Source organism: Podarcis bocagei (genome assembly GCF_964188305.1).
Source record: "Podarcis bocagei genome assembly, chromosome: 13".
NCBI classification, from domain to species: Eukaryota; Metazoa; Chordata; class Lepidosauria; order Squamata; family Lacertidae; genus Podarcis; species Podarcis bocagei.
This window is the reverse complement of record NC_138138.1, coordinates 55182412-55202827: the sequence shown is the minus strand read 5'-3', so window position 1 is coordinate 55202827 and position 20416 is coordinate 55182412. Positions and strand designations below refer to the sequence as shown.

The 20416-nt window shown below is 46.5% G+C and overlaps 1 protein-coding gene across 2 annotated transcripts in view; it reads left to right on the top strand.

Moving 5' to 3' along the window:
- The first annotated feature begins 2667 nt into the window (after positions 1-2667).
- LOC308572249 (thialysine N-epsilon-acetyltransferase-like) overlaps positions 2668-20416 on the top strand; it is a 185096-nt gene continuing 167347 nt past the window's right edge. Inside the window, exons 1-6 of one of the 2 annotated variants that reach the window (XR_014001652.1) lie at positions 2668-2953; positions 4482-4536; positions 6648-6731; positions 6886-6987; positions 9020-9060; positions 10086-11919. Coding sequence is in view for 1 of the 2 variants with exons in the window: in XM_081168239.1 (XP_081024365.1) it covers positions 2891-2953; positions 4482-4536; positions 6648-6731; positions 6886-6987; positions 9020-9060; positions 10086-10262 (522 nt within the window). In the remaining variant the exon portion in view is untranslated. Of the gene's footprint in view, positions 2954-4481; positions 4537-6647; positions 6732-6885; positions 6988-9019; positions 9061-10085; positions 12435-20416 lie in introns of those variants that run through there. The other variant, XM_081168239.1, reaches the window with a different exon arrangement.

Below are 20416 nucleotides of genomic sequence, written 5' to 3'. Positions count from 1 at the left end.
TACTTCTACATTTCTTTTTTGTGTGTGATGCATTAAAATGATATATAAATATAAATATCTAAAGGGTTGTCCCATGGAAGATGGAGCAAGCGTGTTTATTCCTGCTCCAAAGGGTGGGACCTGATCCGATGGCGCCATAGAGCAGAAAATGAGATTGAAGGACATGTGATGGGTATATCCACCTGCAGACATTTAAAACAGATCAAATGGACATTTAAAGCACAGTTGTTGTTGTTTAAAGAACAGTACTTCTCCCCAAAGAACCCTGAGAATTGCTGTTCTTCCCCCACCTGACCTACAATTCCCAGCGCCCTGAACAAACTATAACTCCCAGGGGCTCGATCTCCCTCACAGACAGTCAGTTTGGGTCAGCAAACGGCAATAATTCTCCGCAGCCACACACAAAAATACTGGCCTGCATTGTCAATTCTCCTGTTGTGTTGCTCCGAAAGTGGATGATTGGCGGCTTGTCACGCAGCCGACGTGAGTAAAATCAGGGCCAGACGTTTCCTGAATCCAAATTCACCTACTTCTGCGATGATGAGCATATTTGCTCAACTAATCCAGAATTTGTGTACAGCGCACCAGCTGAATCAGAAGGCGTCTGTTTGCTCACGGCGCATGATTCACACAACTTCACGACCCGGGTTCCCAAGCGTCTCGGGTGCCTACGCAGAGAGGGAGGAAACGGCCAGCTGGCAAGAGGGGCCCGATTCACCCGGAGGCAGGAACCTGCATGATTTGTTGTTGTTTAGTTGTTTAGTCATGTCCGACTCTTCGTGACCCCTGGACCAGAGCACGCCAGGCACTCCTGTCCTCCACTGCCTCCCGCAGTTCGGTCAAACTCATGCTGGTAGCTTCGAGAACACTGTCCCACCATCTCGTCCTCCGTCGTCCCCTTCTCCTTCTGCCCTCCATCTTTCCCAACATCAGGGTCTTTTCCATGTAGTATTCTCTTCTCATGAGGTGGCCAAAGACTTGGAGCCTCAGCTTCAGGATCTGTCCTTCCAGTGAGCACTCAGGGCTGATTTCCTTCAGGATGGAGAGGTTGGATCTTCTTGCAGTCCATGGGACTCTCCAGAGTCTCCTCCAGCACCAGAATTCAAAAGCATCCATTCTTCGGCGATCAGCCTTCTTTAGGGTCCAGCTCTCACTTCCATCCATCACTACTGGGAAAACCAGAGCTTTTACTATATGGACCTTTGTTGGCAAGGTGATGTCTCTGTTTTTTAAGATGCTGTCTAGGTTTGTCGTTGCTTTTCTCCCAAGAAGCAGGCGTCTCTTAATTTTGTGACTGCTGTCACCATCTGCAGTGATCATGGAGCCCAAGAAAGTAAAATCTCTCACTGCCTCCATTTCTTCCCCTTCTATTTGCCAGGAGGTGATGGGCCCAGTGGCCATGATCTTGCATGAACCTGCACGGTAGGATCTTATAAAACCATGGAGAAAATGGATATAGAAAAGTTTTCTCCCTCTCTCCTAACACTAGCATTCTTGGACATCGCACGAAGTCAGTTGTTGGAAGGTTTGGGACTGAAAAGGCCTTCTCTGTGCATGGTTAAACTGTGGAACTCCCTGCCACAGTGATGGCTTTAAAAATGGACAAACACCTGGTGCGAAGGAGGGCTATTGAAGCAATGAGGCTCACCCAGCCCTGCCTTCTTGAAAACTATAAGTAACCAAACAATTAAACCCCTGTGTTGCAAAGAGAATCCATAATTTGTGACTTTCAGAGATTTAGAAGATTTCTGTTTATTTGCTTTTGCAGAGAGTGCATATTTCATATTGTTCTATGTTCTGTATAGGTTATATAAAGAGTTTATATTCTTAACGGAGAAATCTGAGGGCTCTCTTGGACTAAAAACAAGGACACCAGCCAGGAATACCAGAGCAAAACAGCAGCCAGTCGGCTTGGACTTTATGAAGACTGTCGCGACAGGACTCCCACCTGCCACCAGGTGGAACAAGATGGAAGCCCCGGACAAAAGAGAACCCAAACTTTTATTAGCTGCTAATCCCCAAGTTACACCCCCCCAAACTACATTACAGTTACATCATGAAAGGGGAGGTCTGGTGGCCGTAATCTGAGCATCCTGGACCCTGCCCCATGGTTCTCCTTGCCCTCCACCAAACACCCATCAAGTGGAACAAAAGGGATACTTACATTTCCCTGTTTCCCAGCCAAGTTAATCCCACCCTTTTGTCTCCATCTGGGTTTGTTCTTTCTGGAATGGCTACCTGTCTGGCACTCAGGTATCAGGATGCCAGGGATTATCACTCAGGCAGAGGGGCTGCTGGGGAGCTGAGCTCACAGGTCTATAGGAATTTGTGAAGTTTTCCCAGTGAGCCAGAACAGAGATCCATTGATCAGTGAATTCTTACATTTGGTATTGTACAGCAAAGGCCCTTTGAATAGGCAGGAAGAAACTGTGATGAAGTGTTTTGTGGGGACAAATCACAAAAGTCACAAAAGTGATTGTGCTGGTTTTGGTAGTGGGCTGCAGGTGCATGATATCTGCTGGAGGGGCAAACCCCCCCCAACCTATACATTAATTCTTGCAACAATATTGACATCACATTGTTGTACTTGGTCATCGTGTTGCCTTTGGATATTCCTGTCACGTCTCGAAAACTATGGCCGGCCGCAGGACCCTGGAGAGAGTTCAAGTTCCCATCCTCTCCTCGCTGAGATCTAAGAAGCCTGACGGATTGACCTTGGAACCGTCTCCCTCCAAAGCACCCAGAAACCCCTCCCACCCCCACCGGAGTCAAGTCGTCACTCAGAAATCAAGCAGATTCTCGACCAGCCACCCTCCCAGCTTTCAAACGCAGCCCAGATGCACAAAGCAGTCCTTTCTACAGATTAAGTAGCCTGGGAGAATCTGGAGCCATGAGTTTCATCATCCGCCCTTGTGCTCCAAAAGACCTGAAGGACATCATGCGACTGGTGAAGGTGAGGAACGCGATGAGAAGCACGGAACGGTCAGAGTTGGGAGAGACCTCTGAGGGTTCGAAAACAGAGGTCCTCTGGTTGGGTCGGATGACATGGGGTTGGGGGGCCAACTCCTATCTCTTGTTGTTGTTGTTGAGTTGTTTAGTCGTGTCCGCCTCTTTGTGACCCCCTGGACCAGAGCACGCCAGGCCCTCCTGTCTTCCACTGCCTCCCGCAGTTTGGTCAAACTCATGCTGGTCGCTTCAAGAACACTGTCCCACCATCTCGTCCTCCGTCGTCCCCTTCTCCTTGCGCCCTCCATCTTTCCCAACATCAGGGTCTTTTCCAGGGAGTCTTCTCTTCTCATGAGGTGGCCAAAGTCTTGGAGCCTCCGCTTCAGGATCTGTCCTTCCAGGGAGCACTCAGGGCTGATTTCCTTCAGGTTGGATCTTCTTGCAGTCCATGGGACTCTCCAGAGTCTCCTCCAGCACCAGAATCCAAAAGCATCCATTCTTCGGCGATCAGCCTTCTTTGTGGTCCAGCTCTCACTTCCATACATCACTACTGGGAAAACCATGGCTTTAACTATACGGACCTTTGTTGGCAAGGTGATGTCTCTGCTTTTTAAGATGCTGTCTAGGTTTGTCATTGCTTTTCTCCCAAGGAGCAGGCGTCTTTTAATTTTGTGGCTGCTGTCACCATCTGCAGTGATCATGGAGCCCAAGAAGGTAAAATCTCTCCCTGCCTCCATTTCTTCCCCTTCTGTTTGCCAGGAGGTGATGGGCCCAGTGGCCACGATCTTCGTTTTTTGGATGTTGAGCTTCAGACCATATTTTGCACTCTCCTCTTTCACCCTCAGTAAAAGGTTCTTTAATTCCTCCTCACTTTCTGCCATCAAGGTTGTGTCATCTGCCTATCTCTTGTGGGGGCTCAATTAGTGCCAGCACCTTCTGTCAAGAGCTTAGTTTGCCTACCCATGGCTTAGGGCACCACTCTCTTGCCCCCCCCCCCAAAAAAAATTATGAGTCTTTGAAAATTGTGTTTCTAAAGGAACTTTTGATATTGCGAAATGCCAATGTGTTTGCATTATTAAGTTTGTTACGGATAAAAAAATAATTTTAAGTTAAAGCTCAATAATTATTTCACTATTAATATACTACTTAATTGTATTTCACTATTAATATACTTCTTAATTGTATTTCACTATTAATATACTTCTTAATTGTATTTCAGTTCAACAATTACTTTGATAAAATACACATTTTGTTATGTGCAAATGGCTTTAGGTCCATAAATGACCATATAGCATATATTCAACACAAAAAAACAGTTGTTGACAAAGGACAGCTGGACATAGAAAGGGCCCCATTACTTCCAGTAGCTTAGGGCCTCGTCCAACCTAAATCCAGCCCTGGGCCTGATCCTGACTGTTCTTGCGTGCACGATTCATCATAAGGATCCCTGGGTGAAAGGGGGAACAAATGAGTCTTGAGGCGGCTGCAAACCAGAGCTTTTGCTCCCAATTCTCTCTCTCTCTCCCTATAAACAGGAGATTGCGGTCATTTACAACGTCCCTTTGGGCTCGCTCAGGACCAACGTCGAAGGTAAAGAAGGGCCTCCGGTGTGCATATAGATTATAAGGTTACCAGGGGACACTTTTCAACTTCAACGGATTTTGTATGGGGACTGATTTGTAAATCTGGGGACTGTCCCCGGGAAACAGGGACGTCTGGTAACCTTAGATTAGCGGCTCCCTACAGGGGTGGTTTGGGACGTGGGTGGCGCTGTGGTCTAAACCACCGAGCCTCTTGGGCTTGCCGATCGGAAGGTGGGCGGTTCGAATCCCCGCCACGGGGTGAGCTCCTGTTGCTCGGTCCCAGCTCCTGCCAACCTAGCAGTTCGAAAGCACATCAAAGTGCAAGTAGATAAATAGGTACCGCTCCAGCGGGAAGGTAAACGGTGTTTCCGTGCGCTGCTCTGGTTCGCCAGAAGCGGCTTAGTCCTGCTGGCCACATGACCCGGAAGCTGTACGCCGGCTCCCTCGGCCAGTAAAGCGAGATGAGCGCCGCAACCCCAGAGTTGGTCACGACTGGACCTAATGGTCAGGGGTCCCTTTACCTTTACAGGGGTGGTTTGGGATTCGGGTGGCACTGTGGTCTAAACCACAGAGCCTAGGGCTTGCCAATCGGAAGGTCGGTGGTTCGAATCCCCGCGACGGGGTGAGCTCCCGTTGCTTGGTCCTTGCTCCTGCCAACCTAGCAGTTCGAAAGCACGTCAAAAGTGCAAGTAGATAATAATAATAATAATAATAATAATAATAATAATAATAATAATTTTTATTTATATCCCGCCCTCCCCAGCCAAAGCCGGGCTCAGGGCGGCTAACAACAATAAAACAGTACAAAAGTACAACATAAACAACATTCTAAAATCATTCATTATAAAAATTAATTAATTCAGGCCTCTGGCAACCATTGGGCCAGAGCTCCACGAAGATTGCCGAGGGAGGGAGTCAGGCTGTGCCCTGGCCAAAGGCCTGGTGGAACAGCTCTGTCTTGCAGGCCCTGCGGAAGGATGTCAGGTCCTGCAGGGCCCTGGTCTCTTGTGACAGAGTGTTCCACCAGATCGGAGCCACAGCCGAAAAAGCCCTGGCTCTAGTTGAGGCCAGCCTAACTTCTCTGTGGCCTGGGACCTTCAAGATGTTTTTATTTGAAGACCGTAGGTTAGGTACCACTCCGGTGGGAAGGTAAACGGCGTTTCCATGCTCTTTGGTTTCCGTCACGGTGTCCCCTTGTGCCGGAAGCAGTTTAGTCCTGCCGGCCGCATGGCCCGCAAAGCTGTCTGCAGACAAACGCCAGCTCTGAGCCCAGCTTTGGCTGGGGAGGGCGCGATATAAATAAAATTTATTATTATTATTATTATTATTATTATTATTATTATTATTATTATTATTATAGCTCCCTTGGCCTGAACGTGAGATGAGCGCTGCAACCCCAGAGTCGCCTTTGACTGGACCTAACCGTCCGGGGGTCTTTTACCTTTTACAGGGGTGGTTGTGCCCCCGAGGGTGATACTGGGATTACCTACAGGGGGCGCTAAGAGGCAGTTTTATTGTTGAAAGGCCGCCTCTCCTGGTCTGCCCCGCGGAGGACCTTCAGGTCCATGAATAATCACAGTTTAGAAGTCCTGGGCCCTAAGGCAGTCAGACTATCCTCCACCAGGGCCAGGGCCTTCTCAGTGGTGGCTCCGACCTGGTGGAATGCTCTGTCCCAGGAGACCAGGGCCCTGCAGGATTTAACCTCCTTCCGCAGGGCCTGTAAGACAGAGCTATTCCGCCTGGCCTTTAATTTGAATTCCTCCTGATCTTTTATTTTTCCTCCTTTTTATGAAGATTTTTATGCGATCCTCCAGCTAATTCTCCCCTGGTCTCCTCACCGGCCCAAATAGGACCAATTCAGCCAGCTAACCCTGGGGAACATCTAATGTTTATTGGATGGATTTCCCCCCTAAATTGATTTTTGAATTCTGAATTTATTTTTATTCACATTTTATACTGTATTTTATGCTGCTTCTTGTTGCATCAATTAAGTGTTTTAAATTTGTCGTTAGCCGCCCTGAGCCCGGTTTTCTGAACCTGGAAGGTCGGGTATAAATAAAAATTTATTATTATTATTTATTATTATTACTGCTCCTCCCTTCCCCGCTTCCTCCCCAGAGCTGAAGAAAGCCGGCTTTGGGACGCAGGCCCGGTACGAGTGCCTTGTGGCCGAAGTCCCCGCCGAAGAGAAAAGCAAAGAAGGTAATAAGGGGATGAGGCTCCCATCTTGCGGTGGGCATGATCCGGCTCGCAGGGAGAAGCTGCTGCTGATGCAACTGAGGCGCAAGGGAGTGGGATGGAAATGCCAGCAAGGCTGAACTCCTGCGTAACGTTATTGATTTTGCTCCACACACAGGCTACACCCTTATCGGGTACACCCTCTTCTCGTACACCTATAACACCTGGAGGGGGAAGAACATCTACATGGACAATCTGTACGTCATGCCGGAATTTAGAGGTACGGATATAGAGGTAGTGGTCGAATCCTGTCCTCACGGCGGCCAGCCGCTTTGGGAAATCCGCAGGCAGGATTCGAATGCAAGACCAGCGCTCTCTCGTCCTGTGGTTTCCAGAAATTTGCATTCAGAAGCATTACGAGTAGCCACGTGGTATTTTAGCGGGGCGAAACCTTTTTTGGGGGCCAATTTTAGCGGTGATGGGGGGCGGTGTTAAAAATATGTCTTCGGGTGTGCGGAATACAAACCTTCACTTCTCTTTTGGATTGGACAACATGGGTCTCTGTGCTCGACGAAGGAGCACACACTCTGCTTCCGGAAAACCAGGAGAATTTTAATTTTACCTCCTGAAAATGTCACGTAATTGTAGAATCGTAGAGTTAGAAGGGACCCAAAGGTCATCAAGCCCTACCCCTTTGCAATGCAAGAATCTCAGCTAAAGCATCCATGACAGATGGCCGTCCAGCCTCTGCAATAATAATAATAATAATAATAATAATAATAATAATAATAATGTAATGCTGTATTGTTTTTAACACGATTGGGAGCTGCTCAGAGTGGCTGGGCAAACTCAGCCAGATGGGTGGGGTATAAATAATAAATTATTAAAAATTATATTATAATAATAATAATAATAATAATAATAATAATAATAATAATAATAATAATAAGAAGCAGCAGCCACAACCACAACTGCAAGTATTTGGAAAACCCTTTTAACGATTTCTGTGCAATTTTACACCCGTTTACTCACCAAGCAAAACCAAATTACAACGATCTAACCAGAATATCTTTGGAATTCCCAAGTCACGTTAGAAGTTTTTAGCAGCCCCGCAATATTTCAGGTTGAAAAATTCAACGCGCACTGAAGCGGATCAAGGGTGCAGGAGCTGCTCTTGAAAAAGCCCCTTTTGTGCTTCATGATGAGTCAGGGTTTAAGACAGGGGTCAGCAAACTTTTTCAGCAGGGGGCTGGTCCACTATCCCTCAGACCTTGTGGGGGGCCGGACTATATTTTGGGGAAAACAATAATGAACGAATTCCTATGCCCCACAAATAACCCAGAGATGCATTTTAAATAAAAGGACACGTTCTACTCATGTAAAAACACGCTGATTCCCGGACCGTCCGCGGGCTGGATTGAGAAGGCGATTGGGCCACATCCAGCCCCCGGGCCTTAGTTTGTCTACCCATGGTTTAAAAGGGGGGGGGGACCCCTGACCATTAGGTCCAGTCGTGGCCGACTCTGGGGTTGCGGCGCTCATCTTGCTTTATTGGCCGAGGTAGCCAGCGTACAGCTTCCGGGTCATGTGGCCAGCAGGACTAAGCCACTTCTGGCGAACCAGAGCAGCGCACGGAAACGCCGTTTCCCTTCCCGCCAGAGTGGTACCTATTTATCTACTTGCACTTTGACGTGCTTTCGAACTGCTAGGTGGGCAGGAGCAGGGACTGAGCAACGGGAGCTCACCCCGTCGCAGGGATTCGAACCGCCAACCTTCTGTCCTAGGCTCGGTGGTTTAACCTACAGCACCACCCGCGTCCCCACCCATGGTTTAAGAGGCTGCAAAATGGCCGGAGCTGAGCAGGTTTGGCCAGAGCTCAGGTGAGAGGCCATCTGGGGACCCCTGGTAGCGCCACAAAATTCTTGCCACCTTGGGTTGTATCTTCAGAGAGAAGCGGCGGATATAACTGGTATCAATGCAGTCACCTCAGGGTGGGGAGAATCCACCTTTCCCCTGCTCAGTTTAGCATGGAATCCTAGAGATGTCGAGTTGGACTGGGACCCCCAGAGGTCATCCAGCCCAACCCGCTTCGCCATGTCGGAATCACAGCCTAAGAATCCCTGGCGGATGCCCTTTCCATTCAGAAACCTCCAGCGAGGGGGAATCTGCCGCCTTCCGAGGTCACAGAATTGTGGAATTGTAGAGTCGGGGGTCCCTCAGAGGTCATCCATCCCAACCCTCTTTCGCCACGTAGGAATCGCACCCAGAGCACACTATCCTAACAGGCTTCTTCTGGTTCTCCTTCCTCACAGGGAGGCGGATCGGGAAGGCGCTGATGGAGCAGGCGGGTGAGGTGAGTTGTGAGTTCAGGGATGCAGGAGAGGATATATTGTCTGGTTATAGCCTTTCCAACTCGTGTTAACAAGTTCCACAATTTAGCAGAGTAACATTCCCCGTTTTAAACTCGCAGTGGATGCGTTTGCTCAGGCTCGCTAAAGCCTCAAAATAACTGTTCTGGTATTTCCCCCTTATTCCCTCCTAAAAGATAAGACACGATACAGTCGTCTATAAAAGTATAAAAAGGTTTACTCACACATCATTCTGTTCACAATTGGATCCCAGAAGGCAGACTTAGCTTAGAAAAGTAAGATATACCTGGAAACTATCTCATAAGGAGACAGTCCCTTTGTCCTCTCTTGGCTGGAAAGTTCCCATTGCCAAACCCTCGTATTTATGGGATCGCCTCTCCTGGTCTGCCCCGCAGAGGACCTTAAGGTCCATGAATAATCATAGTTTAGAGGTCCCAGGCCCTAAGGAAGTCAGACTATCCTTCCCCAGGGCCAGGGCCTTCTCAGTGGTGGCTCCGACCTGGTGGAATGCTCTCTCCCAGGAGACCAGGGCCCTGCAGGATTTAACCTGCTTCCGTCAGGCCTGTAAGACAGAGCTATTCCGCCTGGCCTTTAATTTGAATTCAGCCTGATCTTTTATTTTCCCTTCTCTTCCCTCCCCCTCCCCTTTTTATGAAGATCACCCGCTCTGAGACCCCACAGCTAATTCTCCCCTGGCCTCCTCGCTGGCCCAAAGAGGACCTATTCAGCCAGCCAGCCCTTATGCTTATTTCCCCTAAATTGATTTTTGAATTTGATTGTTATTCATGTTTTTATACTGTATTTTATGCTGCTTTTAGAATTAAGTGTTATACATTTGTTGTTAGCCGCCCTGAGCCCGGTTTTTGAACCGGGAAGGGCGGAGTATAAATATATAATTATAATTATAATTATAATTATTATAATTATAATTATTATAATTATAATTATTATAATTATTATTATAATAATTATTATTATTATTTCCCTCCCCTTCTCCCTGCCACCTCAGCTTGCCTGGCGCCAAGGCCTCAGCCAACTCCGGATGCACGTTTCCTCCCAGAAGGCGGACGTCCTGAGCTTCCTCGAGAGGAGGGGAGGCGAAAACCTGACCGAGAAGGACGGCTGGCACCTCCTACGTTTCTCCAACGAGGCCCTGAGGAGGCTGGCAGCTGAGAAGAGATTCTAGCGGGCTCTGGGTTCGAATCCTACCCTCCACACCTAGGCTCCTGGACGGGGCACGTTTTGTGGTTAGAGAGGGGTAGATGGATAGCCCGCGACGCAGGGGCAGCAAAAGCGAGCGCCGAGGAGGAGTTTGGGCAAGAGGAGAAGAGTCACAGGATCACAGGAGGGACCCCCTGCGGCCATCTAGACCAACCCCATGCAATGCCAGGGTTGTTGCAAAATAAATAAATAAATAAATAAATAAATTAGTCTGCGAAGAAGCCTGAAGAATTTTTCTGATGAATCTGTGGCCCTGTTCTTGCCTCTGGTGATGCCTTCGCCCTTCTTCTTTTAAAAAAGAAATATTTATTTGGTTTTCCAAATTAAGATTTTACAATCGCATATCCAACATACATCATAAAAACAAGATTCGAAAGAATATCCCCTCCTCTCCTTTGTGGATCCTATTGTCGGCCATTTACTCCTCCATCTTTTATAAGACCTCTTACGGTCTTGATTTCTCAGCTACTTTAAAACGAGGCTGCATTTTAAATTGCATTTTAACCTGTATTTTAATTTTCTTCTCTTTTCTTTGGCCGGGGAGGGCGGGGTATAAATAAATTTTTTTTTTATTATTATTATTAATAATCAAATCTTTTACATCTCCATTATAATCCAAAATTCACCAAGTGTTATTCCATTCCCACCAATGATTGTAACCGTTTACATTGATTCCCCCCCAGATAAATTGTAATTTCCCCCCATTCCTTATTAAAAATTTTAGATTTCTGGATTTTGGATTCTTCTGGTCGTTTTTTGCCATCTCTGCATAATCCGTCGACTTACTCTGCCATTCTGGTCAGGACTTAATTTTCTTCCCATCTCCGGTCTCTTCTATTCAGATCTAGCTAACTGGTTGCTACAGGATTTAATTTCCACGCATGTATGAAGCCGAGGGGAGGGAATACCTCTGTGTAAACCTGTGCAAGTTTATAGACCTGCGGGACTCTGCTTTTGTGGGCCGATAAAGTTAAAAAGCTGTGCCGCAGCCGGCGATTTGGAGAAAAATCCACTACAGGAAGGAGGGAGTTTCAGATTAACCAGGGCAAAATATTCCTTTTTAAAAAATATAATTTTATTAAGTTTTCCATATTTCATTACATTTCAGTATCAAAAAAATCACAAAATTCATAACTTAAAGCATTGCTTAAATAAAGCATCGAAATCCTCCCCTCCCTCTAACAGACTTCCATATCACTTTACCAATTTCTTCACATTCCTATATTCACTTTTTTTACCTTATATCAATCTTTTAGCAATCACCTTCTTATAATCAAATCAGCTCCTTAATTTCCCGTTACCAAACATTTCAACTCAGACCTACAAACGTTTCCAACTGTTTACAATTCTCTTTCATATAAAGTATAAATTTGCCCCAGTCCTTTGGAAACAGTTCATCACGGCGATTCCGAATCCACATATTCGACCATCTTTACTTGCCAATCTTCCAATGTGGGGAGTTCTTGCTCAGGGCAAAATATTACTGCATTGGAGTGGGTTGGTATGGATGACCCTCAGGTGTCCCTTCCGACTCTAGAATTCTGCGATTCGATGATTTACAATGCCACCCAATTTCTGCTTAAAAATAAAGAGCAGTTCACTTATTAGCTAAAATGTATAAAGTTAGCAATAAACGTTGGAAATGCAAAGAAAAAGAGGGAACATTTTATCATATGTGGTGGGAATGTAAAAAGGTGTGAAACTTCTGGGAGATGATATATAATGAGATGAAAAAAAATGTTGAAATATATATTTATTAAGAAACCAGAAGCATTTTTACTTGGCACTGTAGGAGATGATATAAACAGAAAGGATTGTAAGTTGTTTTTATATGCAATGACGGCAGCAAGAATATTATTGGCACAAAAATGGAAGCAAGAAGAATTACCGACAAAAGAAGAACGGAGGATGAAAATGATGGACTATGCAGAATTGGATAAACTAACCGGAAGAATTTGAAACCTGCGGGACCAGAGATTCACAGAAGACTGGTGTAAATTTACGGACTATTTGAAAAGTAATTGTGATGACCAGATTACGTTTGTAGGTTTGCAAGAAGTTTTGTGAGGTAAATTATTTGAATCATTGCAAAAACGGTTAAAGAGGTGGATTGTGAGTTAAGATAATTAAAGGCAACAGGAATTTAAGAAATGCAGAAGAAATGATAAAAATAGTGGATCATCAGAGGTGCTGATGGAAGTCCGAAAAGACTGTATAAGATGTGAAGTTCTGTGGAATGTATAATAATTGGTATGTTTAAATTAATAAAAATTATATATGTAAAAATAAAGAGCGGTTGTCTCCAGAGCATGTACAGAGCGGTTTTCCCCCTCGGTCACCAAGCTGCCAGAACCAGGACGTACAATTCTGGGATGGAAAGAAAGAAATGGCCTCGTGTTTCAGGTTAAAAATTTGCTGTTTGGGAGAGAGCCAGTTTCTTGGGGGGCCTTTAAGTCTCCAGGCCAAAGGGGAAGAAGACGAGTCATTGAGCGTCCAGGCCGGGTTGTTATTGAACAGAAAGGGTACAGGCGAAAACGCCGAACTAATATTTAACCCGAACCGGGTGCCCTTTGGCATTGAAGCGCCACGTGAAACCTCCTGATCGCTCTTACGCCAACCGGCCCGCAGTGGTGAAGACTAAGAATCACAGAACCGTGGAATTGGAAAAGCACCCAGCGGTCATCTAGCTGAACCCCATATTTTCTTCTGTTATAGGAATCCTGAGGTCTCAAATATAGAGTAAATGTTGATAATTGCACAAGGTAAACACACATACGTAAATATATGACCCACACGTCTAAAATAGCACAGGAGAGCAATCCGAAAATCATCTTTGCTCTCGTAAAGATTATAAATATTTCCTTAACCCCCCTTGCCTGAGAACAGGTAGGCAGATAGCGATCAGGGGCAGTTCCTGAAGGAATTTCGCTCCTATATCTATAAACCTCCTTTGTATTGTTGCAGGAATTTATGTATAGGTTGGGGGGGTGTTTGCCCCTCCAGCAGATATCATGCACCTGCAGCCCACTACCAAAACCAGCACAATCGCTTTTGTGACTTTTGTGATTTGTCCCCACAAAACACTTCGTCGCAGTTTCTTCCTGCCTATTCAAAGGGCCTTTGCTGCACGATACCAAATGTAAGAATTCACTGATCAATGGATCTCTGTACTGGCTCACTGGGAAAACTTCAGAAATGCATATACACACACGTGAGCTCAGTTCCTCAGCAGCCCCTCTGCCTGAGGGATCATTCCTGGCATCCTGATACCTGAGTGCCATTCCAGAAAGAACAAACCCAGATGAAGACAAAAGGGTGTGATTCACTTGGCTGGGAAACAGGGAAATGTAAATATCTTTTTTGTTGCACTTGATGGGTGTTTGGTGGAGGGCAAGGAGAACCATGGGGCAGGGTCCAGGATGCTCAGATTACTGCCGCCAGACCTCCCCTTTCATGATGTATGAGTGATGTAGTTTTGGGGGGTGTAGCATGGGGATGAGCAGCTAATAAAAGTTTGGGTTCTCTTTTGTTCGGGGCTTCCATCTTGTTCCACCTGCTGGCAGGTGGGAGTCCTGTCGTGACAGTCTTAATAAAGACCATGGCCGCCTCCTGTGGGAGGGAGTTCCACAGGTCAACGACACGCTGCGCGAAGGACTTTCTGCAGCCAAAAGAGGATGATGTCGAAACCTTTTACCTTCTTGCTGCCTGACTCGCGACTGAACTCTGCAAGCCTCAAAAGCCCTTTGAAATCTCCCCCTTTTTGCGGTTTGAAGAGCTGGCGGGGGAAAGTATCTGCAGCGAAGGATTGAAAAACGAAGTGTCAGAGTCATCAAAAACGTACAGCCAGGAGAAGCCGACCGGTGCATGCAGGCAGGGGAAAGAATCTGAATTATCTTTCCCCTTCAGATGTTCTGCCGCTTTAGCCGAATCTTTTTATTTCAACCGGCAAGGCTGGATATTCGTTTTCCAAATCACTGGGGAGGAAAAACCTATTTCAGATCGACACAGCTGGGGACTGTTAGCTGTGGACACACACCATTCCTTGAAAGACATTCAAAGCATATTGCGTATGTTTCAATACGCAATGGTAGCAGCCAGGATATTGCTAGCGCAAAACTGGAAAACACCTAACATCCCAACTATTAGAGAATGGCAAATTAAGTTATTTGAGTATATAGAGTTAGCAAAAATGACACAGAAGATCAGGCATCAGAAAAACACAAAATTTATTAATGATTGGAACAAATTTATTTCATACATGGAAACAAATTTAGGAAATATTAAAATCACAGTAGGTGTAACATAAAACCTGCGATGTAGAGATAATGGTGGTAAAAGGATACTGCAGAAGATAACATTGGGACATAGCTCAAACCGTGGTGGAGGGAAGTCAGATTAACAATACAGTACGAAATAATGTTTTTTTTTATGTGGTTTATTTGTGTTTATGTACTTTGCTCTTTTTCTTTTTCTTCTTTGGAATGTTTGTGGTTTTTGGTGTATTTTATGCTGGAAATAAAATAAAAAGAATTTGGAAAGAAAGACATTCAAAGCACACACACACAGAGAGATAATCGCAGGGAACTGCAGTTCATCGCTCACAGTTCCCCACGCTCTGAGCAAACTACATTTTCCAGGATCCGTGGGGTGTGGGCTTCAAATGTGATTTTAAGCAGCCGTATCCAGCTGCTCTGATGTTAAGGCTTAAGAACACGATAAAGGTAAAGACACCCCTGACCATTAGGTCCATCCGTGGCCGACTCTGGGGTTGCGGCGCTCATCTCGCTTTACTGCCCAAGGGAGCCAGCGTACAGCTTCCGGGTCATGTGGCCAGCATGACTAAGCTGCTTCTGGCGAACCAGAGCAGCACATGGAAACGCCGTTTACCTTCCTGCCGGAGCAGTACCTATTCATCTTTGCACTTTGACGTGCTTTCGAACTGCTAGGTGGGCAGGAGCAGGGACCGAGCAACGGGAGCTCACCCCGTCATTGCAGGGATTCGAACCGCTGACCTTCTGATCGGCAAGCCCTAGACTCTGTGGTTTAACCCACAGCGCCACCCGCGTCCCCTAAGAACACGACAGACATCAATATAAACATGGCATGGTGTAGAGAAAAGAAAGTCTTTCTTCAGGCAGCGTTGAGTTAAACTCCCCTCTTGCAACAAAGAGACAACAAGCTGTTGTTTTTGATTCATTTAGTCGTGTCCGCCTCTTCGTGGTCAAACTCATGCTGGTACCTTCGAGAACACTGTCCCATCATCTCGTCCTCCGTCCTCCCCTTCTCCTTGTGCCCCCCATCTTTCCCAACATCAGGGTCTTTTCCAGGGAGTCTTCTCTTCTCATGAGGGGGCCAAAGTCTTGGAGCCTCAGCCTCAGGATCTGTCCTTCCAGTGAGCACTCAGGGCTGATTTCCTTCAGAACGGAGAGGTTTGATCTTCTTGCAGTCCATGGGACTCTCCAGAGTCTCCTCCAGCACCAGAATTCAAAAGCACCCATTCTTCGGCCATCAACCTTCTTGATGGTCCAGCTCTCACTTCCATACCAGAGCTTTAAAGATTAACAAAAGCTACATCAAAGCTACCTCCTTATTTTTATGTACCCAGGATGCCTGGTAAGCAACTGGTCTCTGTTAGAATGCTTTACACCCAGGGCTTTATTTTGGCTAGGGGAGTAGGGTTGCCAGACCTGAAATCTCCAGGTTTGCCTGGAACTTGTGGGGTTCAGGTGGGATTGCTATGAGGAATTATGAAAAATGAAGCAAGCCATTGTGTCAGCGATGAAAGCATTGTGTTGACTGGGTTGATTCATTGACAATCATTTCTGATCAAATCCCACAAGCCTCTCCACCTCTGGCAATTGCTTTCTCTACGCCTGACAGGCACGTATAAGCATTCTGAAACACAGACTGGTTGCTTCACCAGGCATCCTGAGCCATAAAGATAGGAGGTAACTTTGATGTAGTTTGTTAATCTTTAGGTAGATCTTAAGGGACGCGGGTGGCGCTGTGGGTTAAACCACAGAGCCTAGGGCTTGCCGATCAGAAGGTCGGTGGTTCGAATCCCCGTGACGGGGTGAGCTCCCGTTGCTCGGTCCCTGCTCCTGCCAACCTAGCATTTTGTAAAGCACCTCAAAGTGCAAGTAGATAAATAGGTACCACTCCAGCAGGAACGTAAACGGCGTTTCTGTGCGCTGCTCTGGTTTGCCAGAAGCGGCTTCGTCCTGTTGGCCACATGACCCGGAAGCTGTACGCCGGCTCCCTTGGGCAGTAAAGCGAGATGAGGGCCGCAACCCCAGAGTCAGCCACGACTGGACCTAATGGTCAGGGGTCCCTTTACCCTTTACCTTTAAGGGCCAGGAAGAGAGTTCACAAGATGGTAAATACTCTTTCCTTGCCATCCTTCCTTTCCTGCCTGCTTATGATGTTTGCTAAAGGCATTCCTCCTTGATTCCTGTTTTATTTAGCCTGAACATGTATGCATGCTCCAAGTAGTCTTTCTAGTTAAAAGGATTTCTTTGATCTAACTTTCATAGAATCATAGAATCCTAGAGTTGGAAGAGAGCACAAGGGCCATCGAGTCCAACCCCCTGCCAAGCAGGAAACACCATCAGAGCACTCCTGACATATGGTTGTCAAGCCTCTGCTTAAAGACCTCCAAAGGAGGAGACTCCACCACACTCCTTGGCAGCAAATTCCACTGTCGAACAGCTCTTACTGTCAGGAAGTTCTTCCTAATGTTTAGGTGGAATCTTCTTTCTTGTAGTTTGGATCCATTGCTCCGTGTCCGCTTCTCTGGAGCAGCAGAAAACAACCTTTCTCCCTCCTCTATGTGACATCCTTTTATAGCTTTGAACATGGCTATCATATCACCCCTTAACCTCCTCTTCTCCAGGCTAAACATGCCCAGCTCCCTTAGCCGTTCCTCATAAGGCATCGTTTCCAGGCCTTTGACCATTTTGGTTGCCCTCCTCTGGACACGTTCCAGTTTGTCAGTGTCCTTCTTGAACTGTGGTGCCCAGAACTGGACACAGTACTCCAGGTGAGGTCTGACCAGAGCAGAATACAGTGGCACTATTACTTCCCTTGATCTAGATGCTATACTCCTATTGATGCAGCCCAGAATTGCATTGGCTTTTTTAGCTGCCGCGTCACACTGTTGGCTCATGTCAAGTTTGTGGTCAACCAAGACTCCTAGATCCTTTTCACATGTACTGCTCTCAAGCCAGGTGTCCCCCATCTTGTATTTGTGCCTGTCATTTTTTTTTTGCCCAAGTGCAAAACTTTGTCCCACGTGTTTTTTTTTTAAATGCTCAGTGGACACCTGATTGGTTCTTACAAGCGCTGTGTTATAAGTTCTTTCGTTCATAAAAGGGAGCTGGGCTAGGGTGTGGCAGATTATTACAGTGGTACCTCGGGTTAAGTACTTAATTCGTTCCGGAGGTCCGTACTTAACCTGACACTGTTCTTAACCTGAAGCACCACTTTAGCTAATAGGGCCTCCTGCTGCCACTGCGCCGCCAGAGCACGATTTCTGTTCTCATCCTGAAGCAAAGTTCTTAACCTAAAGCACTATTTCTGGGTTAGCGGAGTCTGTAACATGAAGCGTATGTAACCCGAGGTACCACTGTATTGGCACTTCCTCCCAGAGTCTTGCTGGTCAAGCCTCCTGTGTATTCGATTAATCAGGGTCCAATCCTTCCTTGCTTTTGGAACACAGAAAAACCCTCTCCAACGGACAGAGGGGTGGCTTGGATTTCCAGGTATGCAATATCACCTTTAATCATAGACCGTAGGGTTCAAAGAGACTCCCTAAGGGTATACAGTGGTGCCTCAAGTTACATACGCTTCAGGTTACAGACTCCGCTAACCCAGAAATAGTGCTTCAGGTTAAGAACTTTGCTTCAGGATGAGAACAGAAATCGTGCTCCGGCGGTGCAGTGGCAGCGGGAGGCCCCATTAGCTAAAGTGGTGCTTCAGGTTCAGAACAGTTTCAGGTTAAGTACGGACCTCGGGAACGAATTAAGTACTTAACCTGAGGTACCACTGTATAAATTTAATAAATAATATACAGTGGTGCCTTGCAAGACGAAAAGAATCCGTTCTGTGATTCTCTTCGTCTAGCGGTTTTTTCGTCTTGTGAAGCAAGCCCATTGACGGATTTGCGGATTAGCGCTATTAGCGGCTTTTAGCGGCTTATCTGCTGATCGGATCAGCTGATAAGCGGCTTAGCGGCTTAGAAAAAGGGGGGGGAGGTAAAAAAAACCAGCAGGAACTCGCAAGACATTGTCGTCTTGCGAAGCAAGCCCATAGGAAATTCGTTTTGCGAAGCACCTCCAAAACGGAAAACCCTTTCGTCTAGCGAGTTTTCCGTCTTGCGAGGCATTCGTCTTGCAGGGCACCACTGTAAATATAAATATCCAGTCTGACCCCCTGCAAAACACACACACACCCAAAGCCGGTTGCAGGCTTCAGCCCTGCAGGAGCTACCTGCCAATCATAGCACAGCCAGACTGGGAGATCTGCCTTTTTCTGTTTTCTTCTCCCAATTAACCTCCATCTCCATGACCGGTCCTGTGACATCACCCTGTCCAGCTGTCCTGTTTCTACCGGGACACCCAGAATTACAGAAGCCGCCTCGATTTCTGATTCCGTCCCGGGATGTCCCAGAATTTCAGCCACGGGGTGGCGCAATAAAAGCGCTGCACCTTCCCTGTGTAGGCGGATTGGGGGCAAAGACAAAAGGAGAGCCGAGCATGTGCAGAGTGCCTTTCTCCACCTCAGAGGTAACAGGTGGACATCTATCCTTAGCTGTGGTTCCTGCACTGCGGCGGGTTGGGCTAGATGACCTTTGGGGGGTCCCTTCCGCTGAGTAACCAGGAGCGTCCGGCGGAAAGGGAATATTTAAGTGCTCAGTTAATTAACCTTTTCTCAGGTCTCTCGGCCAAGCTTGCCCTCGAAGGGAAAAGCTGCGATCAGCAGCAGACAATGCGGTTTAGTCTTTAACTAGGTGGTGGTGGCAGCTCTGAAACCCCCCCACTAATCTTTAACCTGGATCCGTCCCTTTGGCATCTAGATTTCTCCTTGCGATGCTCCCCCAAAGGCCAAGGCCAGGTGTCCTTCAAGCCGGGAGGGGGGCAGGGGGTGATGGGCAGGCCCCGTCCCCCAGTTTCTTCAATTCCTCTTGAGTCTCTGATGGACTACATGGAATTGGCAGAAATGACCGGCAGAATCCGTGACCAGGGAGAAGAGTCGGCGGAAGAAGACTGGAAGAAATTTAAAGACTATTTGCAGAAATACTGTAAAATTAAGGAATGTTAAAATGATGTTGGATGGAAACTAAGTGGTATTGGTAAAAAGATTATCAAGAATATGTAAATATGGATTGACAATGGTTATAAACACATGGTTATGATAGGTTAAGATACTGAGTAAAGATAAATGACAGAGGGTAAGGATTTGCTGAATTAAATATCTGAACTGGAATACAAAAAGGGAGGTGTGAGGAGGTCAGGAAACTAGTAAATGAAGTATAAGTTATGAAATTATTGATCTTTTTTTCTTTTTCTTTTTTCTTTTTGTTAACTGTTTTCTATTTTGTATTTTTCATGTGTTCTGTTTTTGTACTTTTGTAGTTTTTTCCCCTTTTTTCCTTTTTAAGGTTATTTTTTGTTCTTATTTGTTAAGTCTAAACTTTGAAACTTTTTAATGTTTGCAAAATCTCAATAAATATTATTTTTTTTTAAAAAAATTAAATCCCTCTTGAGTCTCAGGACAGAGTTTTATTATTCATTTCTTTATTTGATGCTTTTATATCCCACCGTTTCCCTGCAAGGAGCTCAAGGTTCTCTCTCCCCTCCTCATTTAATCCCCACAAGTCTTGCGAGGTCGGCTAGGCTGAGAAAGGCAGCGGCTTGGACAAAGGTCACCCAGTCAGAGTCCCAGTGGGGGTGTGGCTTGAGGAGAGGGCGGGGCCTGTGAAATCTGAGTGGGGGTGGTTTGAGGAGAGGGTGTGGCTTTTGGAATCCCAGTGGGTGTGGCTTGAGGAGAGGGCGGGGCCTGTGAAATCCGAGTGGGAGGGGCTTGAGGAGAGGGCGGGGCCTTGTAGAGTCCCAGTGGGTG